We start from the raw sequence: 17,663 nt of genomic DNA, 5'->3' as shown, positions 1-17,663 counted from the left end.
TATCTGTGAGAGTAAGGGGGAGACGTTTATGGCGGGGTGGGAGGTTGAGGCAAATCGCCTGGCTGCTGGTTACGCGCAGCCAGACACCAGGGCGGTTAGAAGAGCACAGGAGGGCGCGGTACGCATCAGAGAAGCTTTGAAAACCAGTTTCATGACTGGCCAGGCTACGGTGTGAAAGTTCTGTTTGTTTCTTCTTGATGAAACCCCCCGCCCCTTGGTTCACTCTACTTCCCTGTAAGCTAACCACCCGCCCCTCCTCCCTTCAATCACCGCTTGCAGAGGCAATAAAGTCATTGTTGCTTCACATTCATGCATTCTTTATTCATTCATCACACAAATAGGGGGATGACTACCAAGGTAGCCCAGGAGGGGTGGTGGAGGAGGGAAGGAAAATGCCACACAGCACTTTAAGCCCAGCACTTTAAAAGTTTACAACTTTAAAATTTATTGAATGACAGCCTTCTTTTTTTTGGGCAATCCTCTGTGGTGGAGTGGCTGGTTGGCCGGAGGCCCCCCCACCGCGTTCTTGGGCGTCTGGGTGTGGAGGCTATGGAACTTGGGGAGGAGGGCGGTTGGTTACAGAGGGCCTGCAGTGGCAGTCTGTGCTCCAGCTGCCTTTGCTGCAGCTCAACCATACACTGGAGCATACTGGTTTGGTCCTCCAGCAGCCTCAGCATTGAATCCTGCCTCCTCTCATCACGCTGCCGCCACATTTGAGCTTCAGCCCTCTCTTCAGCCCGCCACTTACTCTCTTCAGCCCGCCACCTCTCCTCCCGGTCATTTTGTGCTTTCCTGCACTCTGACATTATTTGCCTCCACGCATTCGTCTGTGCTCTGTCAGTGTGGGAGGACAGCATGAGCTCAGAGAACATTTCATCACAAGTGCATTTTTTTTTCTTTCTAAGCTTCACTAGCCTCTGGGAAGGAGAAGATCCTGTGATCATTGAAACACATGCAGCTGGTGGAGGAAAAAAAAGGGACAGCGGTATTTAAAAAGACACATTTTATAAAACAGTGGCTACACTCTTTCAGGGTAAACCTTGCTGTTAACATTACATACATAGCACATGTGCTTTCGTTACAAGGTCGCATTTTGCTTCCCCCCACCGCATGGCTACCCCCTCAACCCTCCCCCCTCCCCATGGCTAACAGCGGGGAACATTTCTGTTTAGCCACAGGCAAACAGCCCAGCAGGAATGGGCTCCTCTGAGTGTCCCCTGAAGAAAAGCACCCTATTTCAACCAGGTGACCATGAACTATATCTCACTCTCCTGAGGATAACACAGAGAGATAAAAAACGGATGTTGTTTGAATGCCAGCAAACATACACTGCAATGGTTTGTTCTACAATGATTCCTGAGAACGTGTTACTGGCCTGGAGTGGTAAAGTGTCCTACCATGAAGGATGCAATAAGGTTGCCCTCCCCAGAAACCTTTTGCAAAGGCTTTGGGAGTTCATCCAGGAGAACCACGAATGCCAGGGCAAAGTAATCCTTTCACATGCTTGCTTTTAAACCATGTATAGTATTTTAAAAGGTACACTCACCAGAGGTCCCTTCTCCGCCTGCCGGGTCCAGGAGGCAGCCTTGGGTGGGTTCGGGGGGTACTGGCTCCAGGTCCAGGGTGAGAAACAGTTCCTGGCTGTCGGGAAAACCGGTTTCTCCGCTTGCTTGCTGTGAGCTATCTACAACCTCATCATCATCATCATCTTCTTCGTCCCCAAAACCTGCTTCTGTGTTGCCTCCATCTCCATTGAAGGAATCAAACAACACAGCTGGGGTAGTGGTGGCTGAACCCCCTAAAATGGCATGCAGCTCATCATAGAAGCGGCATGTTTGGGGCTCTGACCCGGAGCGGCCGTTTGCCTCTCTGGTTTTCTGGTAGGCTTGCCTCAGCTCCTTCAGTTTCACGCGGCACTGCTTCGGGTCCCTGTTATGGCCTCTGTCCTTCATGCCCTGGGAGATTTTGACAAAGGTTTTGGCATTTCGAAAACTGGAACGGAGTTCTGATAGCACGGATTCCTCTCCCCATACAGCGATCAGATCCCATACCTCCTGTTCAATCCATGCTGGAGCTCTTTTGTGATTCTGGGACTCCATCATGGTCACCTCTGCTGATGAGCTCTGCATGGTCACCTGGAGCTTGCCACGCTGGCCAAACAGGAAATGAGATTCAAAAGTTCGCGGTTCTTTTCCTGTCTACCTGGCCAGTGCATCTGAGTTGAGAGTGCTGTCCAGAGCGGTCACAATGGAGCACTCTGGGATAGCTCCCGGAGGCCAATACCGTCGAATTGTGTCCACAGTACCCCAAATTCGAGCCGGCAAGGTCGATTTAAGCGCTAATCCACTTGTCAGGGGTGGAGTAAGGAAATCGATTTTAAGAGCCCTTTAAGTCGAAATAAAGGGCTTCATCGTGTGGATGGGTGCAGGTTTACATCGATTTAATGCTGCTAAATTCGACCTAAAGTCCTAGTGTAGACCAAGGCTAAGAGACCTTTCAAGGTGAAGTGCTCAACTAACACCTCTGCAATCATAGGACAAAGGTTGGTTAGTGGGTTATAAATTGTTATTAGTGTTACTGGTGGTGTGTCAGTTTTCTTTCACCATGAGGACTGAGAGGTCAGATATCGAGTGGTCATTGTTTGCAAAGTGGTTTGCTACTGGTGGTATGGTGTTTTTGTCTTTTATAATTTTTCTGTGAGTTAATTCGAGAGCATAGTGATTGATTGTCTCATTTCACCCACATGGTTGTTACTGAGGAATTTAGTACTTTGGATGAGGTACTGGAGTGTGGGAATATGGGGGGCTCAAGGGGCATGGCCCCTCCCCTGCCCCACTTCATCCTCCCGAACCCCCCCACCCAAAGCCCAGGCAGGGAGCCCAGGCAGCTGTGGGGTGCTGTGGACCCTCCACCTGCCTGGGGTGGGGGCTCCTCGGCCCATGTCCCTGCCCTGCACCCCACCGCCCCATCCAGGGCAGGAGAGTCCACGGCTCCCCACAGCTGCCTGCGTGCCATGCACAGCTTTTACCTGGACCCGGCTCTGGCTGGGGGGCTGCAGCGCGGCTATGGTAAGAGCTGTGTGAGTAGTTGTGGGGAGTCGCGCCATGGACCTTCCACCTGCCCTGAGCGGAGTGGGGGGCTGTGGGGTGGGGACATGGGGCAGGGTTTGCTTTCAACCCCCTCACCCACTGACTGCCAGTAGGTGGAGGGTCCTCAGGCAGCTCCCGGCCCACTCCACCTTAGCTGGGCCTCGGGCAGAAGAGGAGGGGTGACCCACATTTGGGCAGGCTCTGCCAGGCACCCTTAACGAGGTACGCCACATGTTGTGATAGGCATGTGTAGGACCCATGGATCTTGAAAGGTGTGTTGTGAGAGGTATCTATTGATCATTTTAGCAGTGAGATATGTCTGCATGTTATGGCATGGTCTGGTGCCACTTTGAATGGATGGGTCCTGGCCTGTGGGGAGTTTACTTCTGATTATGAATTTGGCAAAGTTGGGGGGTTTGAAGGCAAGAAGAGGGAGTTCAGGAAAGATTTAAACATATCTTTACCCAGTAAAGATATTACCTAACCCACCTTGTCTCTCTAAAATAATACATTTGAAACTGAAAGTACTGACATGTCCAGAGTGTGATTATCAGAAGTTCAAATTCAACAAGTCGGCTAAAATAGCTTACCATTTGTATCAAATGCTCCTTTTTCATAGACAGTAGCTTATTTATTCTTTTAAATTAGGAAAAAGCTTTTTGTTTTGTTGTGTTGTGTTCATATTAGACAGATCTAGGTTAACTATTTGTGTATTAGTTACACTTATATATAGGGCCCTACCAAATTCACAGCCATGAAAGACTCGTCACCGACCATGGAATCTGGTCTTCCCCTGTGAAATCTGGTCTCTTTTGTGCTTTTACCCTATACTATACAGATTTCACAGGGGAGACCAGTGTTTCTCAAACTGGGGGCCCTGACCCAAAAGAGAGTTGCAGGGGGGTCGCAAGGTTATTTTAGGGGGGTCACCGTATTGCCACCCTTACTTCTGTGCTGCCTTCAGAGCTGGGCGGCTGGAGAACGCTGGCTGTTGGCCAGGTGCCCAGCTCTGAAGACAGCATCCCACCAGCAGCAGTGCAGAAATAAGGGTGGCAATATCATACCAGGCCACCCTTGCTTCTGTGCTGCTGCCTTCAGAGCTGGGTGGCCAGAAAGTGGTGACTGTGGACTGAGGGTCCAGCTCTGCAGGCAGCAGCACAGAAGTAAGGGAGGTGGTAGCATACCATGCCGTCCTTACTTCTACACTGCTGCTGGTGGTGGCGGCTCTGCCTTCAGAGCTGGGCTCCCGGCCAGCAGCCACCACTCTCCAGCTGCCCAGTTCTGAAGGCAGCACCACTGCCAGCAGCAGCGCACAAGTAAGGGTAGCAGTACCGCAACTCCCTCTACAATCGCCTTGCGACCTGCCCCCGACAGTTCTTTTTTGGGTCAGGATCCCTACAATTACAACATCATGAAATTTCAGATTTAAATAGATGAAATAATAAAATTTACAATTTTTAAAATCCTATGACCGTGAAATTGACCAAAATGGATCCTGAATTTGGTAGGGCCCTATTTATATAACATTTAATTGAAAAAGTTAAAGATTGATAATGGGGGGGATGTTTGAAATTTTATAGTCATAAGAGGCATGACTACTTATTTATTTATACTTTTCAGGTATTTGTGTTGACACAATTAACTCCTTGGGCCAGACCGCTCTGTTTACTGCTGCATTGCTAGGTCTTGGTAAACTAGTAGGTGTGCTCTTGGATTATGGATCAGACCCAAATCAGTTAAGTATAAGAGTCAGAATTACATCCTTAATAAATTGAAACAAACTTAAATTTGTTATAGCATCAACTTTATTGTAATGCACAAGTAATAGTTAGTTGTCAATGTGTAGATAAAAGAGAGACATAGCCTTCATCCAAACTGTAATTGTTACAGAGCTGATAGTTGGGGAAAGAAAAAGCCCAGGGCCCTGACTTTTAAAAAGTATTTAGGCTTTGCTCTGCTCAGTGGTGCATGGCCTTAAGCCTGTTCTATACTTAAAAGTTAGGTCAACATAGATATGATGCTCAGAGATGTGAAAAATAGTGCCATAACTATACTGACCTAACATGAGGTGTAGATGTGGCCTGGTTGACAGAAGAATTCTTCTGTCAACCAAGCTACTGTCTGTCAGAGAGGTGGATTAAATACAGCAACAGAAAAACACCTTCCATCCTTGTAGGAAGCATCTACACTATGGCACTGCAGCAGTGCAGACATGGTCAAAGTGATTTAGATTTTGCAGTGCTGAGTAGAGCAAAGCCTAGATACATATACAAATTTGGGCCTTGGTGCCTTCCAGCCTAGGCAAATAAAGCGTTTTAGAAAACAGGCAAAGAGCCCCACCTACGAAACTCTTTGGGGAAGGTTGTGAATTCTGAGCTTGAATATGTTAACATTTAAGGGCATGTCTACACTACAGATGCTGCAGTGGCACAGCTGCAGGTATGCCACTATAGTCCCATACTGCAGGTGCTTCTCAGATGCAGGTGCTTCCTACATCAATGGAAGGGGTTTTTTTTGTCAATGTAGGTAATCCACTTCCCTGAGCAGGATTAGGTATGCTTATCTACAGAACTCCAGGGTGATATAGCTAGTTCAATCTGTATTTTAAGTGTAGTCCAGAGCTCTGTGTTTCCAACTAGGTGTTGATATGAATGCATGATTGAAGTGAATGGCAGAAGGGAATACTGTTCACAACTTTTTCTAATGCAATTGTTTGTCCCTCAGGAGGCAGTTTTTTCACTAGGCTGGATCAACAGGTTAGCAGTGCACTGATTGTAGTGAGAAGATTATTTTTGCAAGGCAAGTCACTACATTAGTCCCAGCAATAACCACACTTTACAGATAATCAGTGCGCTGTCTCCAACCAAACAATAGGGCAAGCAAAGGTGTGAACTCCACTTCTTTCTCTCATTCACTTCAGTCAGGAATTAATCTTTAAAATCTAATTGGAAGTTTTTAAACACTAAAAATATTAATCATAGCCTCAGAAGCACCTCCCCAGTGAGAGTAAAAAGGTAAAGCTTGGTTTTTGCAGAAGACAGGCAAAGTGCAGATAAGCGTGTTGAAAAAGAGAGTTTTTCATGCCTGCAGTTTTCTAGTGCCTCTGGTGACAATAAAAGGCCACACAGTCCTCATTCCATACATGGAATCCCCTTTGGCAAAATCAGGGTAGATTCTTTTGCTCTTGCATATAATGCAATTGTAAGTATGCTCTTTTTCAAGAGGTATCTGTAGTTTACCATAGTAAAGGTAGTTTGAAATTTTTCTGTTCTAATATTCCTCAGCCGCTGTTATGATGGGAGCACCCCAGTACATGCTGCAGCATTCTCAGGAAATCAGTGGATTCTCAGTAAATTGTTGGATGCAGGAGGTGATCTGCGAGTACATGATAAAAATGGAAGAAATCCGCAGTGCTGGGCTATGTCAGCTGGAAAGGAAAGTAGTGCTCAGGTACACATATGTGAACTTCACAACTTTATCTTGGAAATATTGTCTGGGAACAAAAACTCCATACCCAGGAAACAGATGCTTTTTAAGAAAATGTGAAGTGATTTGCCTTGTGTTACTTTCCAGTTCAGATTATATTCTGAGGTCCTGATCATGCAAACTCAAAATGATTTCATTGGGACTCTACCTGGGGGAAGAGGTCTGCCTGTACTTACAAGCTTGCAGGATCAGAGCCATAATGTATAAATGTGCAGTGATGAGAACTACAGTGATAGGTCCTGATCCTGCAATCCCCTGCATACTCATGAGTAGTTCTGTTGGAGCTGCAGTTACTCACGTGTGTAATGGCATGTGTGTGTTTGCAAGACCAAGGCCTAGAACTATACAATTTCTGGTATAAATACTGCTTATTTAATACTGGAGCAAAATGTTATAAGAAAGCTGTTGTTTTAAAATTATCCCATGTCTTGGTACGAGATAATTTGATGTCTTTCAATATGAATATTTTACGGAGAGACCTAGTCAGAATAATTCAAGATAGATTATTCCTTTATTATTAATTGTGTTGGAATCCAGTAGTTTTATCATTTTCACCTTGGGAATTGTCAGTTATTGGCATTGCCTCTGTCATATAGAGGGCTTGAGGTTTGGTTTTATTTATATATTCACACCATTGATTTTTCTCTAAATTTACATGTACACAATGGATACAGTTTCTTTTTGAATGTGCTGAATTTTGGTCGATATCTGCATTATAATTTTAGACCATTTATGGACAGTAAAGACTCTCTAATAAATTTTTTAATATCTCAAATATTCTTGCTGGTGCCAAGTATTGCCAACAAGAAGTAAGTGACAACTTTTCTTCATGATCCTGATCTATTAATTTAAAATAGGAACATTTATAACCTAGTAGTTCTTGAATGCTTAATGTTTTTCAGATGTTAGAATTTATACGGCGTTGTGCATCACACATGCAGGCTGCAATTCAGAATTTCCCCTCTGATTTACTTAGAAAGGTTGGTTCATCAAAAGTACTGGTCTGCAACCCATCTAGATTTGGTGGCATTACTCAAGGGTAAGAACTTAACTTCATAGTGATTCAGGGAAGTTCCATCCCATACTTAAGTATCCTGAAACTTATCATGTGTTTTGCTTTTTGTTGTCTGTCTCTTTCTTTTTGACTATCTATTTTAAAACCAAAGCTGCTTGTTTAGACATTCTAGTGTATTTGGATGGGTCACCTTCATATGTGGTCATTAGTACTAAATTTTTCTTGCTACTGTAGAGCCAAATGGTTGGTGGTAACTTCAAAATTCTTCTTTATTTAAAAGGAAATGTTTCACTGAATAAACCAGATACATTTCTGTATTTTATTAGTGTTAAGATATCTGTTACTGTGTACCATAAAATAAATCTAGTTTCTTTATCTGTATTTCACTGCGAGTCCTTAGAGGATGTGTCTAACCGTTTAACACTTTTTATTGATAAGTCTGATGTGTCTAGTGGGAAATATCTTTCTGTTAAGAAAAATACTTAAGTGAAAAGATTCAAGGTGAATTCAAGATGTCTGCATATTTGCATTGCTGTGCACTAAGTGACTTTAAACAAAAGCATATACAAGATAATAGTTGCACATTAAAATCAAGTTGTTAAAATATGCCTGCCTTTTTTTAAAAATAACCATGTTTCTTGTTTCAACAGGCTATGGGGTTACCATTGCTGTGCTTGCGAGACTTCTTTTCAGCTCTAGTAGGGGTTGAGGGTGGTGGCAGCCAAGAAAGTGAGAATAATAGTAGTCTCACTATTTCTGACCCAGGCCAAATATCAAATGAAGTATTTGAAAGGCAGCTGCCGCAGGACTTCTGTATTTTCTTTCTTTCTCTCTCTCTCTCTCTGTCTTTGTAAATTATCTCCTTTGGGAGATGGAATGTAACCTTTCTCAAAACCTTGGCCTTCATTATTAATCTACATGTAGCTATGCTTGTATGTTTTGACATTAGAAATGCCAGCAGTCCTCTGACTAGACTTCTAAAAGGTGGAGCGAATTCATCAAGAAACATCTACAGTTTTGGCTTTGGGAAGGTAAGACACTAGAGACAGTGGGCTCCAAACTGTGTAACTTCTTTTTGTTTGTTGAACACAATTGGAATCACAATGTTTTTATTTAAATCCAAAGATGGTCCCATCTGTGTTGTTTTCAGACATTGTTAGATATTTCTTACTATTCACTAGATGGTGGGAAATAAATGGGGAGTGACCTAAATGACTGTGGAAATCCTGGCCTATAGTCATTAATGAGTCCTTGACAGAAGGATTTATTTTGAAACGAAGAAAAGATACTTCAAGAAGTAGGTTGAAGGATCCCACCTGTGTGACTCTGAGTTGGCTGCTTCTGCTGTGTTCAGTTAAGATTCAGTAGAAAGGTCCTTTTCCATAAAGCCCTTAGCCACTGAAAGCCTTTTGGAATGATCCCAATTTTTATGGTTTTTGGCTAATGTTTACTTGTGGTCAGTTGTCATTTGTGTGTATACGTAGCACTGAGGCAACATTTTTCAGCTTCACAACATTTTTGACAAACACTACCTGATTCTCACAACACCCTAAGATTACATAGCTGCTCTGCGATAGAGCTGGGCATAGAACCCAGGAATTGTTGAATATTTCTCCTTGTTATACAGTGTATGGTTTTGTCTCAGTTTTATCTAACAGGCAGTAGGCAGCTAGGGTACCTGGCATCTCTCCCTATCATTTGGGATAAAGAAGTGGTTCAGGCAGATGATGAGCCAACATTCTCTTTCCACACTGGACCGTACATGATCATGACAAAGTGAGTGGACACTTTAACAGTTTTCAGGTGTTGTTTAATATGCAGCATCATCAGCAAACTACTGGACCAGATGGCTTGTCTGGATTTTTTTCCATGTGTTTATACGGTATGTTTACACAGCACACGGGTATGTCTACACAGCTGACAGTAAAGTGCTGCTGTGGCAGCTTTTAACGTGGCTGTGTAGTCGCAGCTCCAGCGCTGGGAGAGAGCTCTCCCAGTGCTGTAAAAAGCCCACCTCTGTGAGGGGAATAGCTCCCACTCCCAGCGCTGTAGCACTGTCTACACTGCCACTTTACAGCGTTGAAACTTGCATCGCTCAGGGGGGTGTTTTTTCACACCCCTGAGTGAGGAAAGTTTCAACGCTTTATGTGGCAATGTAGACAAGTCCTAAGCGTGAGCTCTGACTCAGGTTTGAGCCCAAGCTCCCCTTCTTTCCACACACAAATAGAGTCTGCTTGTGTCAGTAAGCACTCAGGACCTAGGACGCTGCTAGGGGTGTGGGTCAGAACCCGAGTCCTGCTATAACTTAGGTCCAAGCCTTGTCATTTTGACACAGGTCAAACCACAGGCCTGAGTCAGAAGGTCTGCATAGTGCAGTATGGACATGTTAGCATGATTTGTGAGACCTGGATCCAGCAATTGTAAACACAGGTTTAAAATGCAACTTGGACACTCAAGCGCATGCTTGGAAACACCAGGTTCATAAGCCTGATTCCCACAGACTTGGGTTTAAAATTCAGTGTAGATATACCCATAAAGACCCAGTAATCATAGAAGTTGGAGATGGAAAAGTTCTAAGTTCACCCAGTCCATCTCCCTACCATGGGAGGTTTGTCCTCTGTTATACATTGACTAATGTGTTGTCTTGCCTCCTTTTAATATTGATTGACCATTATCATGACCCCTCCCCATTCATGGTTAAACCAGCCTACACATATTTAGGTCTATTAATGTTTTAATAGTAATAAATGTTCTGGCTAATATTGGCCTCTGGATGGGGCTCATAGACTGTATTTAGGTAGGATGAGTTCAAGCTCCAGGGTATACCTGGGTGTAGCCCAATTGCTCAAACCCAGAGTGAGCTGACTATAGAGCTGCAAGTACAAATCAGGCCCTTCTTCGCCTTTTCTGCTGCTGCAGCAAGTAATTCTGCCAGAAAAGGAGCATTCAGTGGGTCAGCCGGGTTGGTGACCCATTCCTTCCCAGAGGATCTATCCTGTCTCACAGTAAGTTAATATTGGCTCCGTGAGGAGTGCTTCATAGTGTCATGGCTTTTTGCCTAGGACTGTGGCGATATGGTTTGTCAAGCTGCACTCCTCTTTCTCTCCCCAAAACACGTCTCTTTCTCACTGCAGCTAGTCTTTGGCAAGCTGAGAGTTTATTGCTTGTCTAGGAAGCTATGATCCTATTGCCAGGGTTATCGAAGCGCTGGCATGTTGCTAACACCAGGAGACAGATTTGTAATCCTGGGAAACTTTGCTGCTATTTGTAAGAGATGCTGTAACCAAAGAACCTATTGGACACATGGAGTGACTAGAGTTTCCTCTTCTCATCCTGTAGTTTAATGTGGGGCAGCAGCAGAGTCACAGTGAAGGAGCTCAGCCTTAAACCACATCAGAATTGTAGTAAGCTACGTTTAGCTGATCTTCTAATAGCAGAACAGGAATATAGCAGGTAAGAGAAAATGCAAAATGCCTACAATGTGTCTGGTCTTTGGGCATCCCTGGGGCCTGCGAGAAAGTACAGGTCACCTCAGCCTAGCTAATGACTGACTCAGAAAATAACGAATCAGGGTTACTCCTTCCTCTGGAAATGGGATTTACAGTTCTACTGTTCTTTCCCCTTTTGAGCTTTTCGGAAATGTGCAGTGGGAGGTGTAATATGGAGTAGGCAGGATCCCCTCCTGACCCATAAAAGTACTTTCCTGTATAGATCCTGGAAAGCATAATTGCAGGTTCTTATAGTGTCAACAATAAAAACATCAGTGGCTCTCTATGAACAGTTTTCTTACCAGCTTGTTTTGCTTATTCTAACAGTAAGTTAAAAACATTGTGGGTGAAAAGATCCAAGAGGCCAGACATTTATTTCTCTTTTAATATAATATCTTATTTGTGTGGTAATATTGGGATTTTTCTCCTTTGCAGTAAACTTCATCATCCTCATTTGCTGCAATTGATGGCAGTTTGTCTGTCCAATGATCTGGAAAAAACCCGTTTGGTGTATGAGAGAGTTAACTTTGGTTCACTATACAGCATCCTTCATGAAAGGGTAAATGGAAAGATTGTTTTTTATTGATTTTTAAAATAAAAATTACCCATAATTAAGAGATTTTACTGGATTCCAGCATCCCCTGTGTTCTGAGCTAAATTCATCTCATTGAGAGAAGTATCCTTTACCTACAAACAAAATGTGAGAAATCCAAACTCGCTTTATGTACTTAGGGGCTTGTCTCATCACATAGCAATAGCCACTCCCTCTAACAGGCTGCCAGTGTTTGCCTGTTACACCCCATCCTGCAGCTATTGAGCCAGTTGGAGAAAATTAATAAAGTAGTGGCTCTCTTGGGTCTTAGTTGTGGAGAAAAACTTTAGGCTATGTTAGCTTCTTGGTAATTTCTTTTAATAAAGTCAAGCTCCAGGAAGGGTTGAGTTTTGACTCTACAGAGTGGGTGGACTGTTTGAGAGCAGGCTAGGATAGGCACCTGTTCCCACTCCCCATAACAGGGAGTATATTCTGTTCTTTGACACATACAATGATGGGTATGAATCCGTTTCTGTTTCCTGAATATTCACAGTGACTTGGCCCCCACTGCAGATACCAGGGAAATGTCAGGATTGGCTGTTAGTGTAGGAGTTCAAGGTTTAGTAGTTTGGTACTAAGCTTGTATGGCTGTGTAACAGCGGTAAAGCCATTATTCTTGTGTTTTGCTCACCATTTACCATATTCCCACATTGTGGTAATTGACTTGGAGACTGAATTATTGCCTCGAAAAACAGAGGAGCATGGTTTTGTTTGATTTTTAATAGAAGCATGACAAGGTCTGTATTATTGTTCAAAATAAGGATGTTGGATATGGGCATGTGTGTTGGCAAAGTGCTTGTTTTCTGTATTTGGAAACATCAATAACAGTTTACCTGGAATCACAGAATCCTGCCACTTCTGGCTGGTTGCCTACCAGGGAGAATTCTGAAATCAATCCAGACTGGGAAGTAACCATGACAAGTCTGCTTAATAAAGTTTCAGGGGTTCTGGTATCATGAACTAACAATATTGGTCTTTGCCAAAAACTGTTGACTGGATTAGCTTTTTGTCTTTTGGTTTGCACATACCCAGTATAATTCACTAAGTCTACACTACGAAATTAGGTCGATTTTATAGAAGTCAATTTTTAGAAATCCATTTTATACAGTCGATTGTGTATGTCCCCACTGAGCGCATTAAGTCGGTTGAGTGCATCCTCACTACCGTGGCTAGCATCGACTCACAAAGTGGTGCACTGTGGGAAGCTATCCCACAGTTCCCACAGTCTCCGCTGACCATTGGAATTCTGGGGTAAGCTCCCAATGCCTGATGGAGCAAAATCATTATCACAGGTGGTTGTGGGTACATATTGTCAGTTTTCCCTCCCTCCCTCCCTCCGTGAAAGCAACTGCAGACAATCATTTTGTGCCTTTTTTCCTGGGTTACTCATGTAGATGCCATAGCACGGCAAGCATGGGGCCCGCTCAGTTCACCGCTGCTGTTGCGAGCACTGTAAACACCTCACGCCTTATACTGCAGTATGTGCAGAACCTGGCTAAGAGACAGCAGCACAGGGACGATTGTGAGGAGGACATGGACACAGACATTCCTGAAAGCATGGGATGTGGCAATTGGGACATCATGGCAGCAGTGGGGCTGGTTGATACAGTGGAATGCCGATTCTGGGCCGGCAAACAAGCACAGACTGGTGGGACTGCACAGTCTTGCAGGTATGGGATGATTCACAGTGGCTGCAAAACTTTCGCATGCGCAAGGCTACTTTCCTGGAACTCTGTGAGTTGCTTTCCCCCTCCCTGAAGCACAGGAATACCAAGATGAGAGCTGCCCTGATAGTTGAGAAGCAAGTGGCGATAGCCCTGTGGAAGCTTGCAACACCTGACTGCTTCCGGTCAATCGAGAATCAGTTGGAGTGGGCAAAACTACTGTGGGGACTGCTGTGATTCAAGTAGCCAATGCAATCGCTGACGTTCTGCTATCAAGGGTAGTGACTCTGGGAAATGTGCAGGTCATAGTGGATAGCTTTGCTGCAATGGGTTTCCCTAACTGTGGTGGGGCGATAGGCGGAATGCATATCTCTATCTTGGCACTGGACCACCTTGCCAACCAGTACATAAAATGCAAGGGGTACTTCTCAATGGTGCTGCAAGCACTGGTGGATCACAAGGGACGTTTCACCAACATCAGCGTGGGATGGCCGGCAAAGGTGCATGATGCTTGCAACTTTAGGAACTCCGGACCGTTTGAGCAGCTGCAAGAAGGGACTTACTTCCCAGACCAGAAAATTACTGTTGGGGATGTTGGAATGCCAATAGTTATCCTTGGAGACCCAGCCTACCCCTTGCTTTCATGGCTCATGAAGCCATACACAGGCAGCCTGGACAGTAGTAAGGAGCAGTTCAACTATAGGCTGAGCAAGTGCAGAATGGTGGTAGAATGTGCCTTTGGACATTTAAAAGCTCACTGGCTCTGTTTGCTGACTAGGTTAGACCTCAGCGCAACCAATAGTCCCATTGTTATTACTGCTTGCTGTGCGCTCCATAATATCTGTGAGAGTAAGGGGCAGACGTTTATGGTGGGGTGGGAGACTGCCAGTTTTGAACAGCCAGACACCAGGGCGATTAGAAGAGCATAGGTAGGCTTGCTGCACCTCAGAGAGGCTTTGAAAACCAGTTTCATGACTGGCCAGGCTATGGTGTGACAGTTGTGTGTGTTTCTCCTTGATGCAAACCCGTCCCCTTTGTGGATTTTGATTCCCTGTAAGCCAACCACCCTCCCTCCTTCAATCACAGCTGGCAAAGGAGATAAAGTCACTATTGTTTTGAAATCGTGCATTCTTTCTTTATTAGTTTTTAAAAAAGGGAGATAACTGATAAGGTAGCCTGAGTGAGGTGGGTAGGGTGGGGTGGGGGAGAAGGGGAGGACAAGGCCACATTGCTTATTGTAGCCACACTACAAATCAAAACTGTTTGAATGACAGCCTTCCGTTGCTTAGGCCATCCTCTGGTGTGGAGTGGCTGGGTGTCTGGAACCTCCCCACCCCGCGTTCTTGGGCGTCTGGGTGAGGAGGATATGGAACTTGTGGAGGAGGGCAGGCGGTTGTACAGTGGATGCAGCAGCGGTCTGTGCTCTTGTTGACTTTCCTGCAGCTCCACCAGACGCCTGAGCATGTCCGTTTGCTCCCCCATTAGCCTCAGCATTGCATCCTGCCTCTTCTCATTGCGCTCACTAAATGCTTTCCTAACTCTGCCACTGAATGCCTCCATGAATTCAGCTGTGTCCTATCAGTGCGGGAGGACTGCATGAGCTTGGAAAACATGTCATTGCGAGTGTGGTTTTTTTCACCTTGTAATCTGCGATAACCTCCGATGATAGGGGGAGCATAGAAACATTTGCACCTGCAGGGGGATAAAAAGGGAGAGTAAAATTTAAGATGATACATTTCTGAGAACAAAAGGGAGACTCTTTCACAGTGAATCAAGCAATTCACAGCAGACAGCACATGTGCTTTAGGTACAAGGTTGCATTTTGCCTTTTATATTGAGCACCTGCCGGTATGGTGACACATCACACACAGCTGGGCAACAGAATTCGGTTTCCAGGCAACCACGCTAAGCCAAAGGGTAGGCGGGTTTGGCTTCTAATGCCTTCATAACATATGGGAATGTTTTCAAACTGCAGTGCCCTCCTTTCCCATAGCAAGCAATGCCTGTTGGGTTGCCATTTAAAAGGCGGGGCTGCGGTTTTTGGGTGGATGTGCAGTACACATCTCACCCCACCCCTCCATGTAGCTATTTGGGATGATCCCTTCACCCCTCCCCCTGCCACATGGCTATTTTCAGGGATGATTCCTTTTAGCAGCCCGTCATGAACGGGGTCCTTTTACTGTTCCCTTACAAAAATTCCCATATTTTAACCAGGTGACCATGAATGATATCACTCTCCTGAGGCTAACACAGAAGGATAGAGACCAAATGTTGCTTGAATGCGACCAAAACCCAGGACCATTCGCTGCCATGCTTTGTGCTTTAATGATTCCAGACTACTTGCTACTGGCTTGCCGTGGTAAAGTGTCCTACCGTGGAGGATGAAATAAGGCAGCCCTCACCAGAAACCTTCTGGAAAGGCTTTCAGAGTACCTCCAGGAGAGCTTCATGGAGATGTCCCTGGAGGATTCCCGCTCCATCCCCAGACATGTGATGGGGTAGTGGTAGGGTCCCACCCTAGAATGCCATGCAGCTGATCATAGAAGTGGCATGTATGGGGCTCTGACCCAGAGCAACCGTTTGCCTCCTTTGTCTTTTGGTAGGCTTGACTGAGCTCCTTGACTTTCACGCGGCACTGCTGTGTGTCCCTGTTGTAGCCTCGAGTCCGGACCTGTGCTCCTCACTGGGCCATCGCCGTGAGGACATACAGCTCCCCTCCACGCCAGAGGCATTCGAGGCAGCAGCAGGCCTGTTGACACTCAGCACTGCCCTTGTCTCCCAGGAAGGAGAGGTCGCTGGTACCAATCCCAGGCCCCATACATTCTGTGGGCAAGCTGGCAATGATGTCTGCCATGAGGCCATCCCTGTTGCATTGACTGCCAGCACCGGGGGTTTCTACAGGGGAGATGCTCCGGTTCCCAAGCTGGCACCGATCCCCGGCACCAAGAGGCTCCACTCCTCCCTGATCATCACAGTCAGAGACCTTGGAGGCAGAGTCCTTGTGCTCTAGTAGGAGGAGAAGATCCTGCTCCTGCCATGATTGTCATCCATACCTGGCACCCTGGCAGGGCCTGTGGCAATCTCCTCAGTGGCCCTTCTGGACACCTGGGGACTATCATCAAAGCCAGGGTTCCAGATTGGCATCAGTGGCCTCAGTTTCGGGCACTCCGACAGGACTCCCGCAGTCCTCGGCACCACTCCCGACACCGATTGTGGCGGTGTCCATGCCCCCAATCCCGGAGGGGTTAACGGCCCCGATCCCAGAACTGATCCCTGCCCCAACTGAGGCACCACGCTCGGCGCCGACTGCCATCCTGTATCGCCCTGCCACTGATCAAAACAATTAGTGATGCCACCAAGACACTGTGGCTGCATCGCTGCCACCTACCGCCAAGAGATACGAGCAGAGGTACTTTGTTCCCTCGTGTGGATATGAACATTTGTACACCCACTCCCAGCTGGTCTCCCTGGTAGTGGATGCTGCTAACCAGCATGAGCGACAGGGCTACCAGGGGCCCTCTCCCAAGAACCATGAGGCCAAGAAATTGGACCTTTTTTGGGAGAAAAATGTACTTGACTGGGGGGTTGCAGCTCCGTATCGCTAACTATGAGGCGGTGGTTAGCAGATACAATTATAATACCTGTGGGGCTATGCAAAATTTCACTGAACTTCTGCCTTCTGACTCTCGTGCAGAGTTCTCCGCACTAGTAGAGGAGGGCAAATTGATCTCCCGTACGTCCCTGCAGGTGGCCTTGGACACAGCAGATGCGGCCTCCCGCACGATGGCAACTGGGGTGGCCATTAGAAGGAGTTCCTGGCTGCAGGTTTCAGGCCTACCATTTGAGGTGCAGCAGACAATTCAGGATCTCCCCTTTGAGGGTCAATCACTGTTTTCAGAGAAGACTGACTCACATTTGCACAGCCTCTAGGACTCTTGGGTCCTTGGATCTCCACATACCTGAGACCCAAAGGAGGTACTTCAGGCCTCCCCCACCCCCAAAGAATTATCAGCCTTAGGGCAGACAGGAAGGGTCATGTAGGAGGAACAGGAACTCAAGAAAGAGACCTCACCCCTCCTTTGAGAAGGGCTCTGGCCAGTCTAAACCTTCCTCAGGCCAGAGGCAGGCCTTTTGAAGGTGCGCTAGGGGGCGATGCACTAGTGCAGAGACTGGATCCTCCCCACCTTACCTTTTCGTCCTGTCTATCTCCTTTCTACTCTGTGTGGGCCCGCATTACATCAGGGTGTTGGGTGCGCCTCATGGTAGAAAGGGGATATTCACTCCAATTCTTGTCCCTCCCACCCTTCTACCCCCCTTCCCTGTCCCTCT

General features: G+C 46.0%; 2 protein-coding genes across 5 annotated transcripts in view; one reads left to right on the top strand and one right to left on the bottom strand.

Annotated features, from left to right (window-relative positions):
- The window catches only part of TEX14 (testis expressed 14, intercellular bridge forming factor), a 78,227-nt gene that overhangs the window by 18,998 nt on the left and 41,566 nt on the right, over positions 1-17,663 (top strand). For all 4 annotated transcript variants that reach the window (XM_075120657.1, XM_075120659.1, XM_075120658.1 and 1 more), the window contains 7 exons: positions 4,710-4,824; positions 6,374-6,539; positions 7,478-7,614; positions 8,540-8,621; positions 9,236-9,366; positions 10,930-11,043; positions 11,514-11,637. In XM_075120657.1, coding sequence (XP_074976758.1) covers positions 4,710-4,824; positions 6,374-6,539; positions 7,478-7,614; positions 8,540-8,621; positions 9,236-9,366; positions 10,930-11,043; positions 11,514-11,637 — 869 coding nt within the window. The remainder of the gene's footprint in view (positions 1-4,709; positions 4,825-6,373; positions 6,540-7,477; positions 7,615-8,539; positions 8,622-9,235; positions 9,367-10,929; positions 11,044-11,513; positions 11,638-17,663) is intronic.
- Positions 330-2,102, bottom strand: LOC125623743 (uncharacterized). The gene is made up of 2 exons (XM_048823560.2): positions 1,547-2,102; positions 330-958 (listed from the first exon to the last, which is right to left on the bottom strand). Exons 1-2 carry the CDS (start codon positions 2,100-2,102, stop codon positions 438-440), a joined length of 1,077 nt encoding a protein of 358 aa, XP_048679517.2. The 3' UTR covers positions 330-437.

This window comes from Caretta caretta, chromosome 17, assembly GCF_965140235.1.
Source record: "Caretta caretta isolate rCarCar2 chromosome 17, rCarCar1.hap1, whole genome shotgun sequence".
NCBI classification, from domain to species: Eukaryota; Metazoa; Chordata; order Testudines; family Cheloniidae; genus Caretta; species Caretta caretta.
The sequence above is the reverse complement of the archived record's forward strand: the minus strand, read 5'-3'. Positions and strand labels throughout refer to the sequence as shown.